Source organism: Botrytis sinoallii, assembly GCF_014898435.1.
Source record: "Botrytis sinoallii strain Bc 23 chromosome Unknown BSIN_024, whole genome shotgun sequence".
Taxonomy (NCBI): domain Eukaryota; kingdom Fungi; phylum Ascomycota; class Leotiomycetes; order Helotiales; family Sclerotiniaceae; genus Botrytis; species Botrytis sinoallii.
The window spans coordinates 85,947-104,565 of record NW_024066051.1 but is presented as its reverse complement, the minus strand read 5'-3'; the positions used below and the strand labels follow the sequence as shown (position 1 = coordinate 104,565).

Below are 18,619 nucleotides of genomic sequence, written 5' to 3'. Positions count from 1 at the left end.
TTCATATGTGGGTTTCACTGGATGAGTTTTGCGGAACGAGTATGGTTAGTGTGGGGGATGCGATGAGGGGGTAGATTGTTTTTGAGGGTCTGAATTTAGCCTTTTTTTCCCTCTTGGCTTCGAAATACGCAGTTAAACAGGATATAAATGTTCATTCTTAAATTCAATAATGCATTTTCGGGTATAAAATTTCTTGTATTTTGTATTCTCAATCTCGACTTTTCGGCTTATGCATAGATTCGTCTATCCCTCCCTCCCTTACCTTCCTTCGCCTTTCGTTCTAAATTTATAGCATACTTGAGATTCGGTTTATCGCCGAAAGTGATAACGTGAGGATGACATAAGTCTCGCTCTTTAGACCTCGTTCTGGATATGTATCTAATATTGTGCTAACTAGTTGCTTACCAGCATAATTCTTTGCTTGCTTGTTAGTCTGCCGGCTTGGTTGATTAACTTGATTGCGAAATTGGGGTCTACTTACTTGTACGTGTACTAGTGGGGCATCTCCATATAAGCATCCGATGAGATAATATGGGATTCGCAAATTTGATAGTGGATCGTGAAGAGGGATGCGAAGAGTAGATGAGATTAAGATGAAGATGAGTAAGGATTTGATCAGGGGTTTCTTAGATCATTTGATATTGCGATATACTTTGATAGCGAGCGCAACAGTGTGGCGAGTACATATTACAAGGGAGATCGACCGAGGTTTTTTGAGGGGTGTAGGAGGCTTACTGTGGATATGGCGTGTTTATTTGCGAGGGATTCACTATGGGTACGCTCTAGAGTAATCTATTATGGTTCGTGACTGTATGTCAGGAGGCTAGATTGTAGGAAGGATGGAGAATGTAAAGGGTGGTATGATGCGAATTCTGCTGGGGTTTGGTTGTGCAATTATCCTTGAAGCGTAATGGGGTCGCAAGAGCTGTTTGCTCTCCACATGGTCGGAGAATTGATGGGGAGGATATAGTCCGAGTACGACGAAGTTTAAACGTCTTTATTGTGGGTTTGAGAAGTGGTGTCTTAAAGCGGTGGATGTGAACTTGAAGGAACGGAGACGGAGATGGGGATGGAAAGGGAAAGGGAAAGAGAAGGGAATCGCTGGTGGGGATGCACTCTGTTAGTGCAAATGAGAAGGGAGATTCGCTTTAGTGTCGTAGCGGTATAGCCGTTTTGTGCGGAGTAGGGGTTTTGACACGGACCAGGTTAGGGAGACGGGGAGTTAAGTTCTTTAGACGAGTTGATGGATGGATTTGTCTAGTACTGACTGGAGATACTCGTGTCTATTTTGGAGATGTTTGCGCGCGCGCTCAGGATCCGATGGAGATGGAGATAGAAAGGGGATAGTGATGGAGATTCATTTTATTTTGTTCTGGACTTCGTTTTAAACTGGATTGGGGTATGGATGATGGGTAGACAGTAAGTAGATGGCAGGGAAGAAAATAAATTAATAATATGGAAGGAATGTATGGCGAAGTCCGATATCGGTTTCAATATACATACGTAAAAAAAATTCTAGATCGGTTTCTGGATCGAGCTGTTGAGTAGGTATTTTACCTTGATTGCTTGCTACCTAGGTAGGTGCTTACTTCATTGAGCGGTCGATACGTATTGAGAATCCATCTGTGTTAGAGATTGTGAATTACAACTTGTGTATTCGTGAATTGTAGATGTGAATTATGTCAAGATTGGATACAAATTCGTGTGTCTGCGTATGTACGGGTATAAGTAGGTATGTGGAAATGATTCTATGCAGTGTTGAAACCGAGTTTTACTCGGGTTCTTGATTGGGTATTCGGTGTTTGGGTTCGTGATCTCAATTGTCTGTCTATTTTAGAGTATAAATTGTGAGAATAGAGGTTTCGTTATGGGGATTTGAGTTGTGAATTGTGGATTTGTCGGATATAGAGGTTGGATGGGAGGGGAGGGAGATTAACTTGGGGAGGTATCATGCGGGAATAGAAGAGAAGTTGAGAGTGTTAGGTGGGATCGTAGCTAGATGGATGAGATTGATAGAATGAATGAGTTTAAATACAAAGGGAGAAATGGGAGGGGAGAGAGCAGACAAAGTTATGTGAGATAATGGTGCTGAGTAGAGGGTGTCAACTGAACTAGGGCAATGAGTGATGATATGAATGAAGTATTGCAATAGCATACTATCGGAATACATACATTAGTTGACAGGGCATGCATTTTGGTACACAATTAGGTATTGACATTAATGATATGTTCTTGTTTCTTCGTCTTTCTTTCTTTCTTTCTCATGTCTGTATCTATCGTTCATTCAATCATTCATCCATCTTGATCAGAGATTCATGCGAAGCACGACGATTTACCATGATAGGTTTCTCAAACTAACCTGAACCCCTCTCCCAGAATTTCCAACTGCTACTTCCACTCCCACTGCTACTTCTTTCTCTCTTGGAGACTTGATCTCTTCCGCGAATCCGCCAGTAGTATATCGGCACTCCAGCGAGTACAAACGCAACAACAATGAGCGTTTGAATTGGCTCCGCAAAGACTGCTCTGCTGAGTAAAAATAAACTCACACAGCAGAAGATTATGGGGGTAGTAATCCAAGTCTTGTAAGGACGTTCGAGATTAGGTTCGCGAACGCGAAGAACAATGAGTCCTAGGACTGTGAAGAAATAGAATGTATAGCCAGCTACGCCGTAAAAGGTGACTAGCGTACCGAATTCGCCGACAGCGACATAGACTGCTGTCAAGAGAGCATTGAGAATCATGGCGTTAACGGGTGTGAAGAAGAGCCCGGTGTCTTCGTCACCGAAGAATCTGGCTAATTTCTTTGATACCCAATTGCGTGTTCGGAGAGTGTTGGCAGAAGGCTCCGCTTGGTTTCCGAACCCAATTTTGCCAAACATGGCGGGTAGATATCCTTCTTTGCTAGCTGCATAGACTAATCGTCCACTAGTGAAGGCTGTTGCATTTAGAGCTCCAAAACAGCTTGCGCTGACAATAAGAGCAAGTATTAATGATCCAATAGGACCAAATACCTTGTTTCCAAATATAACTGCAACTGTATTTGAAGAATTGATAGCTTTTAGAGGTAGGACGAAGAAATAGGCGACATTAGCGAGAATATAGGAGAGAATGACTAATGGCATGGCTGTGTGGATGACTCTTGGCAAGTCCCGAGTAGGGTTTCGGAACTCTCCAACCACATAATTTGTCTATGAAAGTCAATAGAGGTTTTGGGTAAAAGGCTTGGAATACTCACATTATCCCAACCGTCAAAGGCCCACAATCCAGCGTATAATGCAACGGCCCATGATGAGGCGCTACTACTAGTTCCCTCGAACCATCCGTGATTCTTCCAATCCTCATTCGCCTTCCCTGATGTAGAGAAGCCAGTAAGGGCTACCACAACACCAATGACTGTAACTCCAAGCAATGCAATAAACTTCATAAACATAAACATATCTCCCATTCTCGTGCCCAACTTTGTAGATATACAATTTAAAAAGGTAATGAAAAACAATCCAATCAATGCCACGCTCTTATTAATCCAAACGTTGACACTCTCAGCCTCGGCTCCAATGAATGCCCGTACCAAATACTCTCCCATTATTATCGATACAATGGCGGTCGATCCAGGCTTTAGAACGATGACCGCACACCATGTGAACAAGAACCCAAAAATCTCCCCAAAAATCTTGGAAAGATATATTTGTGCGCCGCCATTTAATGGTATTGCTCCTCCCAGCTCCGCGTAACTTGACGCGCCAGTCCATGCTAATATTCCTGCTATTGCCCATACAATTAATGATGCGCCTGGTGATCCCGCATTTGCATTGACCTGACTCGGCGAGGAGAAAATCCCGGATCCTATTATCAAGCCAACTATCAATGACAACCCGTTCAGATATGTCAAAGTCTTATGTTTTTCCAACGATCCTCCTCCCAAGGCAGTTTGGCCATTTGTCGTAGAAATAGGGGCTCCGATCGGCGCATAACCTCCTGCGGTAGAAGACAGAGGGTAAAGGTTAGAAGAAAAGTCGAAGGCCGAAGAGACAGAGTATGTTCTGCCATGTCCTCTTCCAGGCCGGCCATTCGCGGCGGGATTCCGGTCATCTAAAGGGTCATCTTCTTCGAGTGAAAGCTTCCGTGATGAGGATATACCAGCATCTGATGATAGTGAATCTGTCGATGATCTCGCGCCTGGGGAACTCGATGCTAAACTAGCCAATTCTAAAGAATCGCGCGCGTGAGGCTCTAAACTTTGATAGGTTGGTGACATTATAATTGTTCGTGAAAGTCGTTCAAAGCCAGCATCGCATGCTCTGAAGCTTCAAGAGGGGGCGATCAACGGCAGTCTGTTTGTTGGTTCTCGTTTATGGCAATGCTTGAATCATAACGGTCGTGCAACTTTACAATCGCACTGAACTCGTATCGGAAGGATAGTAAGGAGAGGAAGTGAATGAAATAAAGCTTTATAAATATCAATCAATATTTACTTGAATTGAAGAAGGATTCCAAAGAACAGAGCGCGTAGAATCTCAAGTGCAATGTGTACCGGTTGTTTCCAATGAGACAGAGAGATGCTCGTAGACAATGGATGTTTTATTTTGAGGTACCAAAGTAGATCATCTACGTTATTGTCTTTGTGATCCATTAATTAAGGGATTTGAGGATCTTGGCGGTATTCTACTTGCCTGTGCTTTCCTTTTGTTTTGGGTTCTTGGTGCTTTGATACTTTGATACTTCACTAGATTCACGACTCACTCACTAATAATATCTAGCATTTACTCCTGAGTTCTGAGTCCTGAGTCCAGAGAAGGCTGAGATTAGATAAGAATGAGTCCGTGCTCAATTTTTTATATTTACTGTAATAAAAATATATCATGAAGCAAGCTACCTGGGTTACTCATAGCTACCCCTCACAAATACAACAACAATCCACTTCAAAAAGAAGTCAACCCGCGAGATAGACATCTGCGAATGCAAAACCAAGAGTGGTCGACTATATCTTGAGTAGTTGGTCCCTGGCATGACATGATGCCTTGAAAAACCATGCAGTCCTCCCTTCGCAGATGCGCATTATCTCGAACGAGTTTAATTCGACCTTCATCTTATTGTCGTCGCAATTACCCCGCTACCGCTTTGCAAAACATCAATCCTATCGTGTTTACTCGATACGCTTCTACTTCTACTAATAACCCCTTTCCAAGTTTAGATCTGCCATCTTTGGATCAGAAATGGCGTGCGAAGTGGACGACGACGGAAAAGCCGAAATCGGCAAAGGATAATGAACAAGATGATAGCCAGAAAACGTACATATTGCCTATGTTTCCATATCCATCGGGTGATCTTCATCTGGGTCACTTTCGAGCATACACGATTTCCGATGTCCTGGCACGATTCCATACAATGAGAGGCTACAATGTTGTCCACCCGATTGGTTGGGATGCGTTTGGCTTGCCTGCTGAAAATGCAGCGATTGAACGTGGGATAGACCCCGCAGTCTGGACAAAACAAAATATACAAAAGATGAAGAGTCAGCTAATCACTTGGAACGGACGCTGGGATTGGGATAGGGCATGTCTACAAATGTAATCATCGATTTGGTAGCTAATATGAACTAGGAAATTACAACTTGCGATCCCAATTTTTACAAACATACTCAGGAAATATTTCTTCTTCTTCATGAGCGTGGTTTGGCATATCAAGCAGAATCTTTAGTGAATTATGATCCTGTGGACAAAACCGTTCTTGCAAATGAACAGGTCGATGCAAATGGTAATTCATGGCGATCGGGAGCCAAGGTAGAGAAGAGACTACTAAAACAATGGTTTCTGAAAATATCTGAATTTCGAGAGCAATTGCTTCAAGACATCGACCACTTGGCTAAGGGAAGTATGTGGCCGGAAAGAGTTCTTGCCATGCAAAAGAATTGGCTGGGGAAATCAAAAGGTGCTCGAATTCAATTTTCCATATCAGCAGGTGAAGATAGTTCTCAGCAGTCTGTCGAAGTCTTCACCACCCGACCGGATACTATCTATGGAGTTCAGTACATTGCTCTTGCAGCAACACATCCTATTGTTCAAGGTCTTGCAAAAAAAGATACGAAATTGCAACAGTTTTTGGACAGTTTGTCAGATTTACCACCTGACTCAAAGGTTGGCTATCTTCTTCCCACTGTTAGTGCCGTGCATCCGCTAGCATCCCGAAAATCTACACCAGAGGCCTCTAAAGCACCTTTGCCCGTTTATGTTGCACCATATGTATTAGGTGATTATGGTGATGGAGCAGTTATGGGAGTGCCAGCGCATGATGCTCGGGATCATGCATTTTGGAAGCACAATAACCATGACACTCCACCGAGACATGTAATTGGTCCTATTGGTGGTGCTTCGAAAGCTGTCCCTGCAGACCAACCTTTTGTTCATCCTGGTCATCTTACATCAGAAAACCCACGATCGTTCGTTGGACAAACAACGGCTAAAGCAAAGCAAGGCATAATGAGGCTACTCCAAAATGAAGGTCTCGGTTCAGCTGCTGAGACATGGCGTCTCAGAGATTGGCTTGTCAGTCGACAGAGATATTGGGGTACCCCTATTCCCATAATTCATTGTGCTAGTTGTGGTCCAGTTCCTGTCCCTAAAGATCAGCTTCCAGTTAAGCTGCCTTCAGTTGAAGGCCATTGGTTGAAAGGTAAAGCTGGAAATCCCCTTGATGGTGCCCACGACTGGGTCAATGTCCCATGTCCCAAGTGTGGCAGCGATGCTAGAAGAGATACTGATACGATGGATACCTTTGTCGATTCTAGCTGGTATTTTATGAGATTTGCTGATCCCAAGAATTCAACCACACCATTCTCTCCGGAAGCAGCCAATGCAATCCTCCCCGTTGATGTATATATCGGAGGAGTTGAACACGCCATTTTGCATTTATTATATGCTCGTTTCATATCGAAGTTCCTTTCCACAACTCCTCTCTGGCCTGAAGGGTCGGCCAAGAACATTCTTGGGGAACCCTTTAAGAAGCTTCTCAGCCAGGGTATGGTGCATGGAAAGACTTATTTAGATCCTTCCAATGGTAGATTTTTGAAACCCGAGGAAGTGGATCTCACCACACCATCGAAGCCCATCCTTATTGCATCAGGAGAAATCGCCAAAATTAGTTATGAGAAGATGTCAAAATCTAAATATAATGGCGTCGACCCAGCACAGTGCATGACGAAATATGGTGCCGATGCAACCAGAGCCCACATGCTTTTTCAAGCACCAGTCACCGAGGTCCTTGAATGGGATGAGCAGAAAATATCTGGTATCACTCGTTGGTTGAAACGTCTCCATGATTACATATGCACAAGTACAGAGGAATCTCAGAAAATCAAATACCACACGTTATCTCCCAAAGATTATCTCCTTTCTACGGTAGATGTTTTAGAGAAAAGCAAAAGGAATAATTTGGAGAAGCAAGATTCGAATGCAGGGGCTGCGGTTTTGGACTCAATTCAAGCGGACATCAAACTTTGGCGAGCAGTACAACAAAGTATCACAAATATAACAGAAGCTTATAGTGAAACGCATTCTCTTAATACCATTGTCTCGGATCTGATGAGTCTTACCAATCTTATCATCGAAATCACAGAGGCAAACAAAGTCAGCCGCGAAACATCACATACAAACGTTATCGCTGGTCTTCAAAACGCAATTTTTGTAGAAGAGCATAGTGGCTTAATCGAAATTTCAGCTACGAGAATCTTGCTTCAATTGATGGCACCTATTACTCCAGCTTTCGCGGAAGAATGTTGGTCGATTTCTCACGGCGGTATTGAAACACTTTCAATCTTCGAAACGAAGTTCCCAGAGACAGATGGATCGATAAATTGGTTACTTCCCGAAACTCAAAAATGTGCAGTACAAGTTAATGGGAAATTGAGATTCGCAATCGATATACCGATTCCGGAAGAGGGAATGGATAAAGTGGAGTTGCAGAGATGGGTTGTGGATAAGGTTTTGCAGAGTGAAGAGGGAATGAGGAGGTTTGGAGAAGAGGAGGGACAGGCCGATGTGGCGGGTAGGAGTAAGAGGGTGGTCGTTGTAGGGAGGGGAAAGACGATTAATTTTGTGGTTTAGGGGTTGGGTGGTTGATGGTTGGAAATACCCCGCTCTGATTTGTTGAATTTACAATATGTGTATGACCTGTGATCTGTAAATTTGAGCGACGGGGCGAATAAATATATAAAATATGCTCAATTACCAATATGATAGATCATGATACCTTCACATCTCTCTACGAGCCAGCTTACGAACCAATCGTTCGGAACATAAAAATTGAAAATCTAATCTTGGATCTCCGGCCTCAGTATAAAATTTGGAGCGATCGAGAAGAGATACTTGAGTTACGCCACAAATGGTTTCCCTTTTTCTCTTCCTATCCAATTTCCGCTGGACCCAAAGTAATCAACGAGAAAATCAACCACTCATATCATAACATCATTTTCCATGTCTGAGATAGTTTTGTTTTTATTCATAGCTATTAGAACTACAAATGCGAACTAGTATAGAGTATATAGTACATATAAGTTCTCATACATTTCTTCCCTATCCTTCATCTACTATATAGCCATACTAAAGCTCTTCCTCATGCTCATCTCTCCTCACCCATGTGTATACATTCTCTAAGCGAGCCCCCGAGACATTAATAGCGTCTCGATGATGAGATCGATGTACTGTATATCGAGGATAACGTTAATTCTCCTTGTTCCAGGGGGTTTGTTGGCAGTGGCGCCTGTGACAGGGGAACTGAAGTTGGTTTGCAGTGACCGTCCGGTTTGATGGAACTTGGGGAAAGAGTTGCGAGGGTATGAGTGTGAGTGGCTTTCGGGTCGTCAGAGCCTTTAAATTGGTAGAGCAGTAGGTAGTAGGTCAATGTGGCCAGTAATCCATCTGGTTCGATATATTCGCCTAATTTCATGTTTTCCGTTTTCCCCTCAGTTGATATTGATTGATGACAACACAGAGCTGCACAATCACACGATGATATCGGATGACATGTACAACGCGGGCCCGAAACCGCGTGGGAAAGAATCAATATGCCCAAGGAAGTTCCTACACACGCAACCTCAACCCATTGACTCCGCCCTCCTGGTCTTCGCTCTCATCCTTTGAGTATCCTTCGCCTGTTTCCTTGCTTGACTGACACTCATCCTCACCTCCTCCATAACTTTCTTTTCCAGACCATCAACCTCCACCTCATCTAGCACGAATTTCCCCAGATTACCCTGTCTCCACCTCTGAATCACCCAAAGTGCTGCAGCCTCTACATCCGGTACCCCGCCCTTCCCTAAGCGTCCCGTTTTCCTACAAACCGCCTCTAGAAACTGTACGATATCATTCGTTTCCTCGCAGTATTCTTTATACACGCTCCCTCCCACTTTTAAATTTATATGAAAGAGTAAATAATCCGCTAATGTCGTTGGCGCAATAATAGTATCCTTGACACTTCCCACCAACGCCAGTTTCAACATACTATCCGTATCCGGTACGAAAGGTACAAACACACCGGGAGTATCTACTAAATAGACACCCTCTGTTCCTGCTTCCGGGTCCGGATCGACTATTTTGACACCTGATGCGATTTTTCTCGTAATACCGGGTTGGGCACCTGTGAATGCTGCTTTGCCTCTATTTACGCCAGCCATACGTAGAGCATTTAATAAAGAAGATTTCCCAACATTAGGCATACCCACTACAAGAATTCGAGAACCGGTTAGGGATTGATGCGCAAGACCATGTTCTTTGCAGAGCGAGAGAATAGTTTGGATATCGGATTTGGATTTGTGATTTGAGAAGAGAGTGGAGGAGGGTTTATGCCAATCTTTTATAATTGCTTCTCTCTGTTATTCCCAGTAATTAGTTTCATAAATCTTCTGTCTGGGTACATGCAGGAAAATTCGTACCTTTTTATCCACAGCCAAACCCTGATACCCCAAATCCCGTTTCGTATACACGATGACTCTTTCTCTTCCCGCGAGCGATTGTTCAAATAACGGATTTCGAGATGTGAGAGGGACTCTGTAGTCTCGACATTCTATAATGAGGTCGATGGATGAGAGCATAGTTTTCATTCGCGAGAGACCGGATGCATGATGGCCTAGGTAGTACGATCGAGGGAGAGAGAGTTGTTGGGGGAACGCGGTACGGGGTATGAATTGTGCCATTCTGATGGCGGGGTATGGGATTTTACCGGAGGAACATGGCAGTTGCTGGGTTCAGGAGAGTGCTTTTGTTTAAATGTATTGAATATTGACATGCTGAAGTTTAAGATAAGGCTGAGAGGTTAAAATTTTGGATCTCTGAGGTTACATAAGGCTGACGAATGAGAAGTAAGGATAAGTGACGCTAATGCATGGCAAGTCAATCACCCTTGTTGATATGATGAAATTCAAATTATCTGACAAGGCTGAAGATCATCAACTTTCGTAGGAGTAACCTTTAAGGACCTCAATCGACATGTATTATATTCTAAGCTTCATGTCTTCTAAAAATTGACATTGCGGTTCTCAATTGCTTGTCATCAGCCGCTGATTTCTCTCTCCAAAGCAAGAAATAGTTGAGATAGTTCTCTAGATTCATGCCATTAAGTGATGTCATGGTCTTGTAGTATTCATATGTTTCAATGATTGCTTCTTGAAATCAAAAAATTTGTTGAAATCTCACCAAGTAATGATCTACCAAATCATGGTCAAATTCGCGATAGAATTGCTCTTATGTCGCTATGTCTCTTTCACCAATCGCGTTTCCATCGTCGATGCAGTGTGTATTCTGGTTTTTCTGGTGACATGGATAGATTTGTCATTCGTATGTTCTCTTCCTTAACATTGTTAATTTCGCCGCTGGTTCTCGAAATGTCTTTGACTTGAGAGACTGTGTTTTTCCCTCACTTCTTGTGTCTGTTTAATCATATTGGATATGCTCATTCGTCTTATTGCACCATTGATTATGATCCTCGTTGGTCTACTTGTATTGGAAACTTCCAATTCGAGAAGAATGCGTTCTGGCTTGAGTGTGGGCAGTGTTGCTATCGAATATCTGCATCAAAGTAATGTTGAAAACATGAAAACATGAAAACATTATTCTATTTTGATGGAAGAATTCACAGCATCCTCCTTCCCAAATACAAACATTATGGTATTTATTTCAATATATCTTGATCAAATGATCCCAATGTCTGTGTACAGTACATTTTCGGTCGGATTTAGACTCTCGCTATGGCATTCATCTTGGCGTTATGGATGGATAAGACCACGACGTTGTTTCAAGAGACTATTTTCTGGTATCACCATGCGTATTTCCCTCAAAGCGATCCGTCTATTACCGCATACATGAAGCAATGATATTAGACGGGGGGTGAAAAATAAACTTTAGGACTTTTTCTAGTTTTGAGACAATATACATTGAACGCGACAACATTATCGTCTTCAACCGAACACGGATGGAAACAATCGTAATCTTGCTTTACACTTTCGACTGTATTCTAGACCCGCTCTCGCCGCTTCATCACTCCAAGATTCGGAAGAACTGGTTGCTCTGATGGAAAAATTAGGTCTCCGGATTATTACTGGGTATAGAATTGTGGCGACATCGGGTAATGGGATTCAAAGGAGACCATCAATACAATAGTGGGATGTTGACAAAGGAGTTAGGGAAGGGAGTACAGAGAGAAGACAAGAGAAGCAACCAACAGTTGTTAGAGAAGCTGGTTGTTGATGGCCCGAGTATAATTCAAATCAATTAACTATTCTTGAATGTGATAACTCTGTAGGTATGAACCTGCTAATTGTTAATTCCCAAGGACTTTTATAAATAATCGTCGATTTCTTCTTTGATATAAAATATTACAATTCGACAGCATTCCCCCGTTTTATTTTATTTCTCAACCTTCACTCCAACTTCAACTCCAACTTCACTCCAAATTCACTTCATTTCTTCCTCGCGAATCATCCATCCATCACACAAGGTGTATGCTTCAGGATTAGTAACCCCCTACGTATTTACCAAAAAAAGTGAATTCTCCACTTATTTGACCCCACCATATGACGCCGGAGGGGTGAAGTTAGAAACCGAACTTCTGTCTCAACAACATAAAAACCCTTTCAACCTCTTTCTCACTCGAAAATCCATCATACCATTTTCATACTACTTCCTTTTACCAAATTTTCAACCAAGATACCCCCAAAACAATCAAATATTATAATCATGCCTTCTTCATTAGATCAACTCAAAGCTTCTGGCACCGTAAGTGAACAATCTGTCTTTATTTATTGATGGCTGGTCGACGGGACACTCGGGTCCAGCCCGGAGCTCTAGGGAGACTCTTGTGAAGGAGATGGAATTTGAGGATATACTTTGGAATATAGTCTGCTAACCATTACTTTGTCATCATAGACTGTTGTCTCTGACTCTGGTAAGTTTCCAATCCATCATTGCAACTGTTTGAAGCTTTTACTGACTCTTATTTCTCTCCAGGTGACTTTGCTTGTAAGTTATCATCTGAACAATCTCTTCCTCGCCAATCCTACAATCAACTGCTAACAGATACCATCAGCCATTGCCAAATACCAACCACAAGATGCCACCACCAACCCATCGTTGATCCTCGCTGCCTCCAAAAAGGCCGAATACGCCAAGCTCATCGATACCGCAGTCGCATACGGAAAAGGGGTCGACGGTGACCTCGAAAAGAAGACTGATGCCACTCTTGATCGTCTCCTCGTCGAGTTTGGTAAGGAAATCTTGAAGATCGTCCCAGGAAAGGTTTCAACCGAGGTTGATGCTCGTTTCTCTTTCGACACCAAGGCCACCATCAACAAGGCCCTCAGAATTATCGACGTATGTTACATGCCTATTCATGTCACTCCTTGAGACGAATGTACCTCAATCATAATGAGTTTGATACTAACATATGTGTCTCATCTAGCTTTACAAGGAGCAAGGTATCGATAAGTCCCGCATCTTAATTAAGATTGCTTCCACCTGGGAAGGTATCCAAGCCGCCCGTATCCTCCAACGCGACCACGGAATCAACTGCAACCTTACTCTTCTCTTCTCCAAATCCCAAGCTGTTGCTTGTGCCGAAGCCGGTGCTTTCCTCATCTCTCCCTTCGTCGGCCGTATCCTCGATTGGTACAAGGCCTCCACCGGAAAGACCTACTCCGCCCAAGAAGACCCAGGTGTTGAGTCCGTTAAGGCTATCTTCGACTACTACAAGAAGTACGGATACAAGACCATTGTTATGGGAGCTTCTTTCCGTAACGTTGGTGAAATCACTGAGCTTGCTGGATGTGATTACCTTACCATCTCACCAAACTTGTTGGAGGAGTTGATGAACTCCGAAGAGGCCGTCCCTAAGAAGTTGGTCGCTGAGAACGCTAGCAGTTTGGATATCGAGAAATTGACCTACATTGATGATGAGGCCGAGTTCAGATTTGCATTCAACGAGGATGCTATGGCTGTTGAGAAGTTGAGAGAGGGTATCAGCAAGTTTGCTGCTGATGCCGTTACCTTGAAGGATATCTTGAAGGCCAAGTTGCAATAAATTGCTTTTGAGTCTCGGGGTTCGGTGGATAATTTTATAGTTATTGATTGTCACGGAGGTCAAAATTGAAAGACCGGATGAGGTACAATTTGTATTTACGCGTGGCCAGACATGAACTTAAACAAATGAAACGATTTGATGATTATTTAATTATTTTCAATGCTTGTTATGATGCGATATTGTGTTGGGAGCTAATGTCGGATTGAAATTGAGTCGTTCTGGAAGGTATGGGAGCATGCTTACCTGTTGTTGATTTTTGAAATGTGTACCTGGGTACATTGTCTGTTGTGAGTTGTGAGTGGTGTTCATAGCAAAATTGTATGGGGACATTGAAGATGTATGCCAAAATTCCTTTCTTGGCATTAGACGATCGATTACTCAAACTATGAAAACCCATCCAGCGTCCACGTGTTCATGTATGTAGCAAACCGCTTTGGGATGGAGTTGCATGGAAGTGGGACGCATATAAAGTTTGATAGTAATTGAGATTGATCATGGTCAAATCGAATTATCAATATAATCATTTGAGTACATCCAGACGAGACATCTTCGTATTTGACATGCAGTTCGATGATGAGATTTGGGTGATGAAGATTAGTTTGTAATTTGTAATATCTTACAGTTCCGACGAGTGTTGAGGGTGATAGGATAAAATTTCAGTTCTGAAATAGGGGTATCGATCCCCATCCTACGAGACCAACAACAATATTTAACCCAGCTATGGGAAGTATCAACGCCCTGGGGGATTTTAAGAAACGCGAAGAAAGGGAGATAGAAATAGAATGGGAGAGAAATAAATTGTATATTCATTTGGCGGCGAGAAATAATCCGGGGACGTTTCATTGGAGTTTGTACTTGACGGAGGAGAAACCGGAGAGGGGATGGGTGTATCATGTTTTTGACCCGGTGCCAGATAGGTGGATTTTGGAAATGCTGGGGGGAGATGAGGAGGGGGAGAAGGAGGAGGATAAGGGAAATAGAGATGGTGGTGGGAATGAAGATAGTAACGAGGGTTCTGAATCGCCAGGTGAGGATTTCAGGGGAAATGGTGACCAGCAAATAGCTGGTCCTGAACGGGAAAACAAAGAAGGACAAGAGGACGAGAAAGAAATTGGGAAGAAGTATGAAAAGAAGCGAAAGCGAGAGTCGGGAGATACAGGACATATCAGCGATGAGGAAAGTGATGAAAATGGGCAGTCGGACAGTGATAGGGGTTTAAAGGAAAAGGAAAAGGATAGGAAACACAAGAGAAACAAGACAGACAATGAGGAGAATCAAGGAAAAGATGACGGTTCATATGATCTGGAAGATCCCCACCGCAGCAAGAACCACGACGCAGAAGACAACAACCACACATTCCTCACCTCATCCTCTCTCCTCGCCGCCATTGAAATCGGAACCGATATCCAAGATATGCGAGAGATAATCGAAGAAACGATATCCACCGAATGGAAGACGGGGAGAAAGAAGATCGCAAAAGGGGAGAAAATCTGTCGAGAGTTTTTGTTGAAATTTGTTGAGGAATTGGAATCGGTGGGAGTGTTGAGTTTTAGGGATGGGAAGGGGATTGGAGATGTAGAGAGAGAAGCCGAGGAGTTTGGGTTATTGAGTGATCCAGCTTTGAATGCGGCGGCGAGGATAGGGAGAGTGTGGAAGAGTAGGGTTGTGGAGTGAGGAGAGGGAGGGACTTGGGAGGGGTTGCACAAAGGGGTGGCGCAGGTACTGAAATTTTCTTACATGGAAAGATGTAATATCCAGTGGAATATTCCAGCTCTAGTGACCCGAGAAACGACAAGGAGGAGCAACTTCGTTGTTCATTGAATCAATAATCAAACACAAGGTCAGAGCAAACTTATGGACAATGCTGGGAAGCACGTGAATATTGTGATGTGGGCAGTGTGCAGCCTTCGCTAATCAAGGATATATCTGCCATTCTCGATTGGCTTAAGGAAGGCATAAATCTAGTGCCTGGAGAATAGGCGTGGAGTCAGATCTTAATATACATATAAATGTTGAATCGTGCAGGTATAAGCCTATTATACATCGTATCCAATTTCCTCCTACTCACACCAATAATCCTGGATTCCAAGTAGAATGATAAATACCTACATTTAACAACAAGGTAAAAGCAGTGCAAACAATATCAGGTACATCTTCTTCGACTTCCAAATCACAGCAGGCCTTGCGTCCGCGTTAAGCGCGGGATCACTAAGCAGCCCCGGCTCTTTCACTTCTGCTACAGCGGATCTATGCCATCAACCGGTGTCGGAATACCCATTGAATTGCAGAAAGCTTGGCCACAACACCATATTCTCTTCAACTTTTCTGGTTCATCATGGAAGATCTGCTGACTTTTATTGCCACCATCTGGCGTGCCTCGTCACAATCGAGAGATTCTTTCTTGCTTCATTAAAGATGCTTCTGAACCCGAGCGCGCATGCCAGTATATATATGAACAGTGCGGGGATGGAGAGCTGTTAAGCTAGAGAGCATAGTAATCTCTCTGGAAACAAGTTGTTACCAAAGGTGAGTCCTTTTCATAGAACTGTGATAGCATTTCAAAATCACATGTTAATTATTCTCAGTTCTCCAACCTACACTATCTTCTGATCGTATCACGTCTGCATTGTTTACGAGAGAAGACTATGAATGTCGTATCACACAACAGCCTTCACGGTATCTGGGCGAGAAGTTGGAGGCTGTGAGGATTGTCTCGCCAGTACTGTTCGACGGGGTTCTTTGATTCGAACGAGGTTTGAAGAGTACCCATCGTAGGATTGCTCTTATCATTCTCATTTTAATTCTGATTTTAGAACGCCATGCTTCTTGCATTTCTGAGGCCAGAAATTCTAGTAAGTCTCCAAGAACTACTCAAGAGGAATATACAATAACCAAAACCAATGATGAAGATATCCCGAGCTTCAGAATATGTTCTTAGCGACCAGGAGAATGAAGGAGGCTTTCCACAAGGCGCATTATGCATTTTTTCCCATACCTGAAACTTTGCTGGAAAGCAAAGGATCTTCAGTGCATCCGAAAGTTCCTAATTCTATTGATGTGAGTATACTGCAGCCTTTTATAGTTTCCCGCGATATCCCCATACTGATGATACTCCACCCAAGTATGGAATTCTACCCCGACAACGTGAGACCGCGTGTCGAGACAAGATAACCAGTCATTACATCGCATTCGCTACCCCCATCTACCAGTCTTCCTTTGCCCCATCCATTGTTACTAGGTATACATTCAAGACTTTCTAAATCACGTTCCTGGATGGACTTGGCCGAACAAAGGGCTCACGCCCGCTCGAATCGGAATATCGTCTATAATCGCATATGCCAATGGGCCTCTTCAGCTTTCACTCACACATTTAATCTATTTCTCTATCTTGTCTCTGGGCGTTTTAGAATCTACTGTTTATCGAACAATCAGTCATCTTTCTTCAAATTTATACGCACCGTAAGGGATAGTCCCAGCATATTCCCGGCGGGATTATCGTCAAACGAGGTCCCCGAGTGTCATCCAAAAGATCTCCGCCCTCCAACTCATCGCAAATAATCCCTTCGTCCTCCCCAGCCTCTAAATTTCGTAACAGATTCCAAAGACGGCCATTATTATCTCATCATGAGCCATAACCCCGCCAATCGTTTCGATCTTTCTGTGATCTCATGACCGATTCGGACCTCTCAAATTTCACCCACGACGTCCGCACCATCCTCACCGAGATTCGGAAAATACATAATATTTATGGTGTCCAAACCGAAGCCATACATCTGTGGCGCCAAAGGTAACACCCCCTGTCATGACTTTCGACTCAGAGATCCCTGTGGTCCCTTCCCTTCCCTCGATTCTTTCCATTAGGATCTCCGCTCTGAAGCCTTCGTGCCTTCTCCCCCCTCTCCCTCTAGCCCATCACCAACCTCGACGCCCCCACCCAAGTGCCCAAAAGTGTCTCCTTGCCCACGCTAACCCCACGCCCCATCTTCTTCACTCCGGCGATCCCAACCTCAACAATATCCTCATCAACCCACCCTCCATCCGCACCAGCGGACTTGTAGATTAGGAATGTGCGGGCTTCTACCCCGATGATTGGGAGAAAGACCCAATCACTGTACAGTATGCCCGGCGATGCTTTTCTGGAAAGTCGCTTTTGCAGTGAGTGATACCTGGGTTTGAGGACGAGGTGGAGACAGAGATGTGGCTTTGGGATCGCTCGGATCTATTTTGAGATGGGGTGTGGTGGGGCGTGGTGGAGATATGGATATGAAGAAGAAAGAGGGGGAGAGAAACAAAATTATTAAGCGACATTGAAGGTGAAAAATCGATACATATGCTCACGATATCCATTCCAAGGATATATTTCGATAACCAATTCAGTATTTACACTCTACAACAAATCTGATAATATCATATAGAACTCTGTCGTTCGTCAACCCATCAAGGTCTGTACAATAAGGTTACACAATATTCCCCCTGAAGAAAAACACCAAATCCCATATTGATAATCCAACTCGAATGATGTATCATTATTAGGGCTTTTTGACGCCGAGAGAGAGAGAGAAAAGCTGAACGTTATCCTCTCCTTGGTGAGCCAAAAAAAAAAATGAAGAGGGAGAGAGAGAAAATGTTATACAAGTATCGCACGCTCTTACTCTACTTTCTAAAAAAATCAAAAATATAGATATATATAAAGCGTATACAGCCCCACCAGCAAGACTCTCCCTCCTCACACTCTCTGGCAATAATAAGAAATACGAATATAATTACATATAACATAATAATATAACATATTCCACGTTAATAGATTCTCTAGTAGGAGGGAGTATAGATTCTCTACTACTCGATTAGATCTCTAGCAGCAGCAGAGATTCCACAACTATACTATACCACAACTTTTTAAGAAATTTTTTTTTTTGAATTCTGATTCTGATTCTGATAGACTAGATAGATAGACAAGCATCTTTACTTTTACCACAATCCCATACATATCCCATTCAGATTATCCATAATATAAATCATAAAATCATAATCTAAGAAGTAAGTATAATAGATA

At 43.1% G+C, this 18,619-nt stretch overlaps 5 protein-coding genes across 5 annotated transcripts; 3 read left to right on the top strand and 2 right to left on the bottom strand.

Annotated features, from left to right (window-relative positions):
- Positions 1–1,570: 1,570 nt before the first annotated feature.
- Positions 1,571–4,727, bottom strand: EAF02_010096 (uncharacterized protein). The gene is made up of 2 exons (XM_038906144.1): positions 3,239–4,727; positions 1,571–3,191 (listed from the first exon to the last, which is right to left on the bottom strand). Exons 1-2 carry the CDS (start codon positions 4,256–4,258, stop codon positions 2,355–2,357), a joined length of 1,857 nt encoding a protein of 618 aa, XP_038753871.1. The 5' UTR covers positions 4,259–4,727; the 3' UTR covers positions 1,571–2,354.
- Positions 4,728–5,031: 304 nt separating this feature from the next.
- EAF02_010095 (uncharacterized protein) lies at positions 5,032–8,102 on the top strand (the record flags this gene model as incomplete). The annotated part of the gene is made up of 2 exons (XM_038906143.1): positions 5,032–5,556; positions 5,604–8,102. 2 exons carry the CDS (start codon positions 5,032–5,034, stop codon positions 8,100–8,102), a joined length of 3,024 nt encoding a protein of 1,007 aa, XP_038753870.1.
- Positions 8,103–8,488: 386 nt separating this feature from the next.
- On the bottom strand, positions 8,489–10,289 carry EAF02_010094 (uncharacterized protein). The gene is made up of 2 exons (XM_038906142.1): positions 9,929–10,289; positions 8,489–9,865 (listed from the first exon to the last, which is right to left on the bottom strand). The coding sequence occupies exons 1-2, from the start codon at positions 10,187–10,189 to the stop codon at positions 9,092–9,094; spliced, it is 1,035 nt and encodes a 344-aa protein (XP_038753869.1). The 5' UTR covers positions 10,190–10,289; the 3' UTR covers positions 8,489–9,091.
- Positions 10,290–12,227: 1,938 nt separating this feature from the next.
- Positions 12,228–13,566, top strand: EAF02_010093 (uncharacterized protein; the record flags this gene model as incomplete). The annotated part of the gene is made up of 5 exons (XM_038906141.1): positions 12,228–12,266; positions 12,417–12,435; positions 12,498–12,509; positions 12,577–12,860; positions 12,949–13,566. The coding sequence occupies 5 exons, from the start codon at positions 12,228–12,230 to the stop codon at positions 13,564–13,566; spliced, it is 972 nt and encodes a 323-aa protein (XP_038753868.1).
- A 720-nt stretch (positions 13,567–14,286) lies between these two features.
- EAF02_010092 (uncharacterized protein) lies at positions 14,287–15,240 on the top strand (the record flags this gene model as incomplete). Its single annotated transcript, XM_038906140.1, has 1 exon — positions 14,287–15,240. The coding sequence occupies one exon, from the start codon at positions 14,287–14,289 to the stop codon at positions 15,238–15,240; it is 954 nt and encodes a 317-aa protein (XP_038753867.1).
- Positions 15,241–18,619: the final 3,379 nt, after the last annotated feature.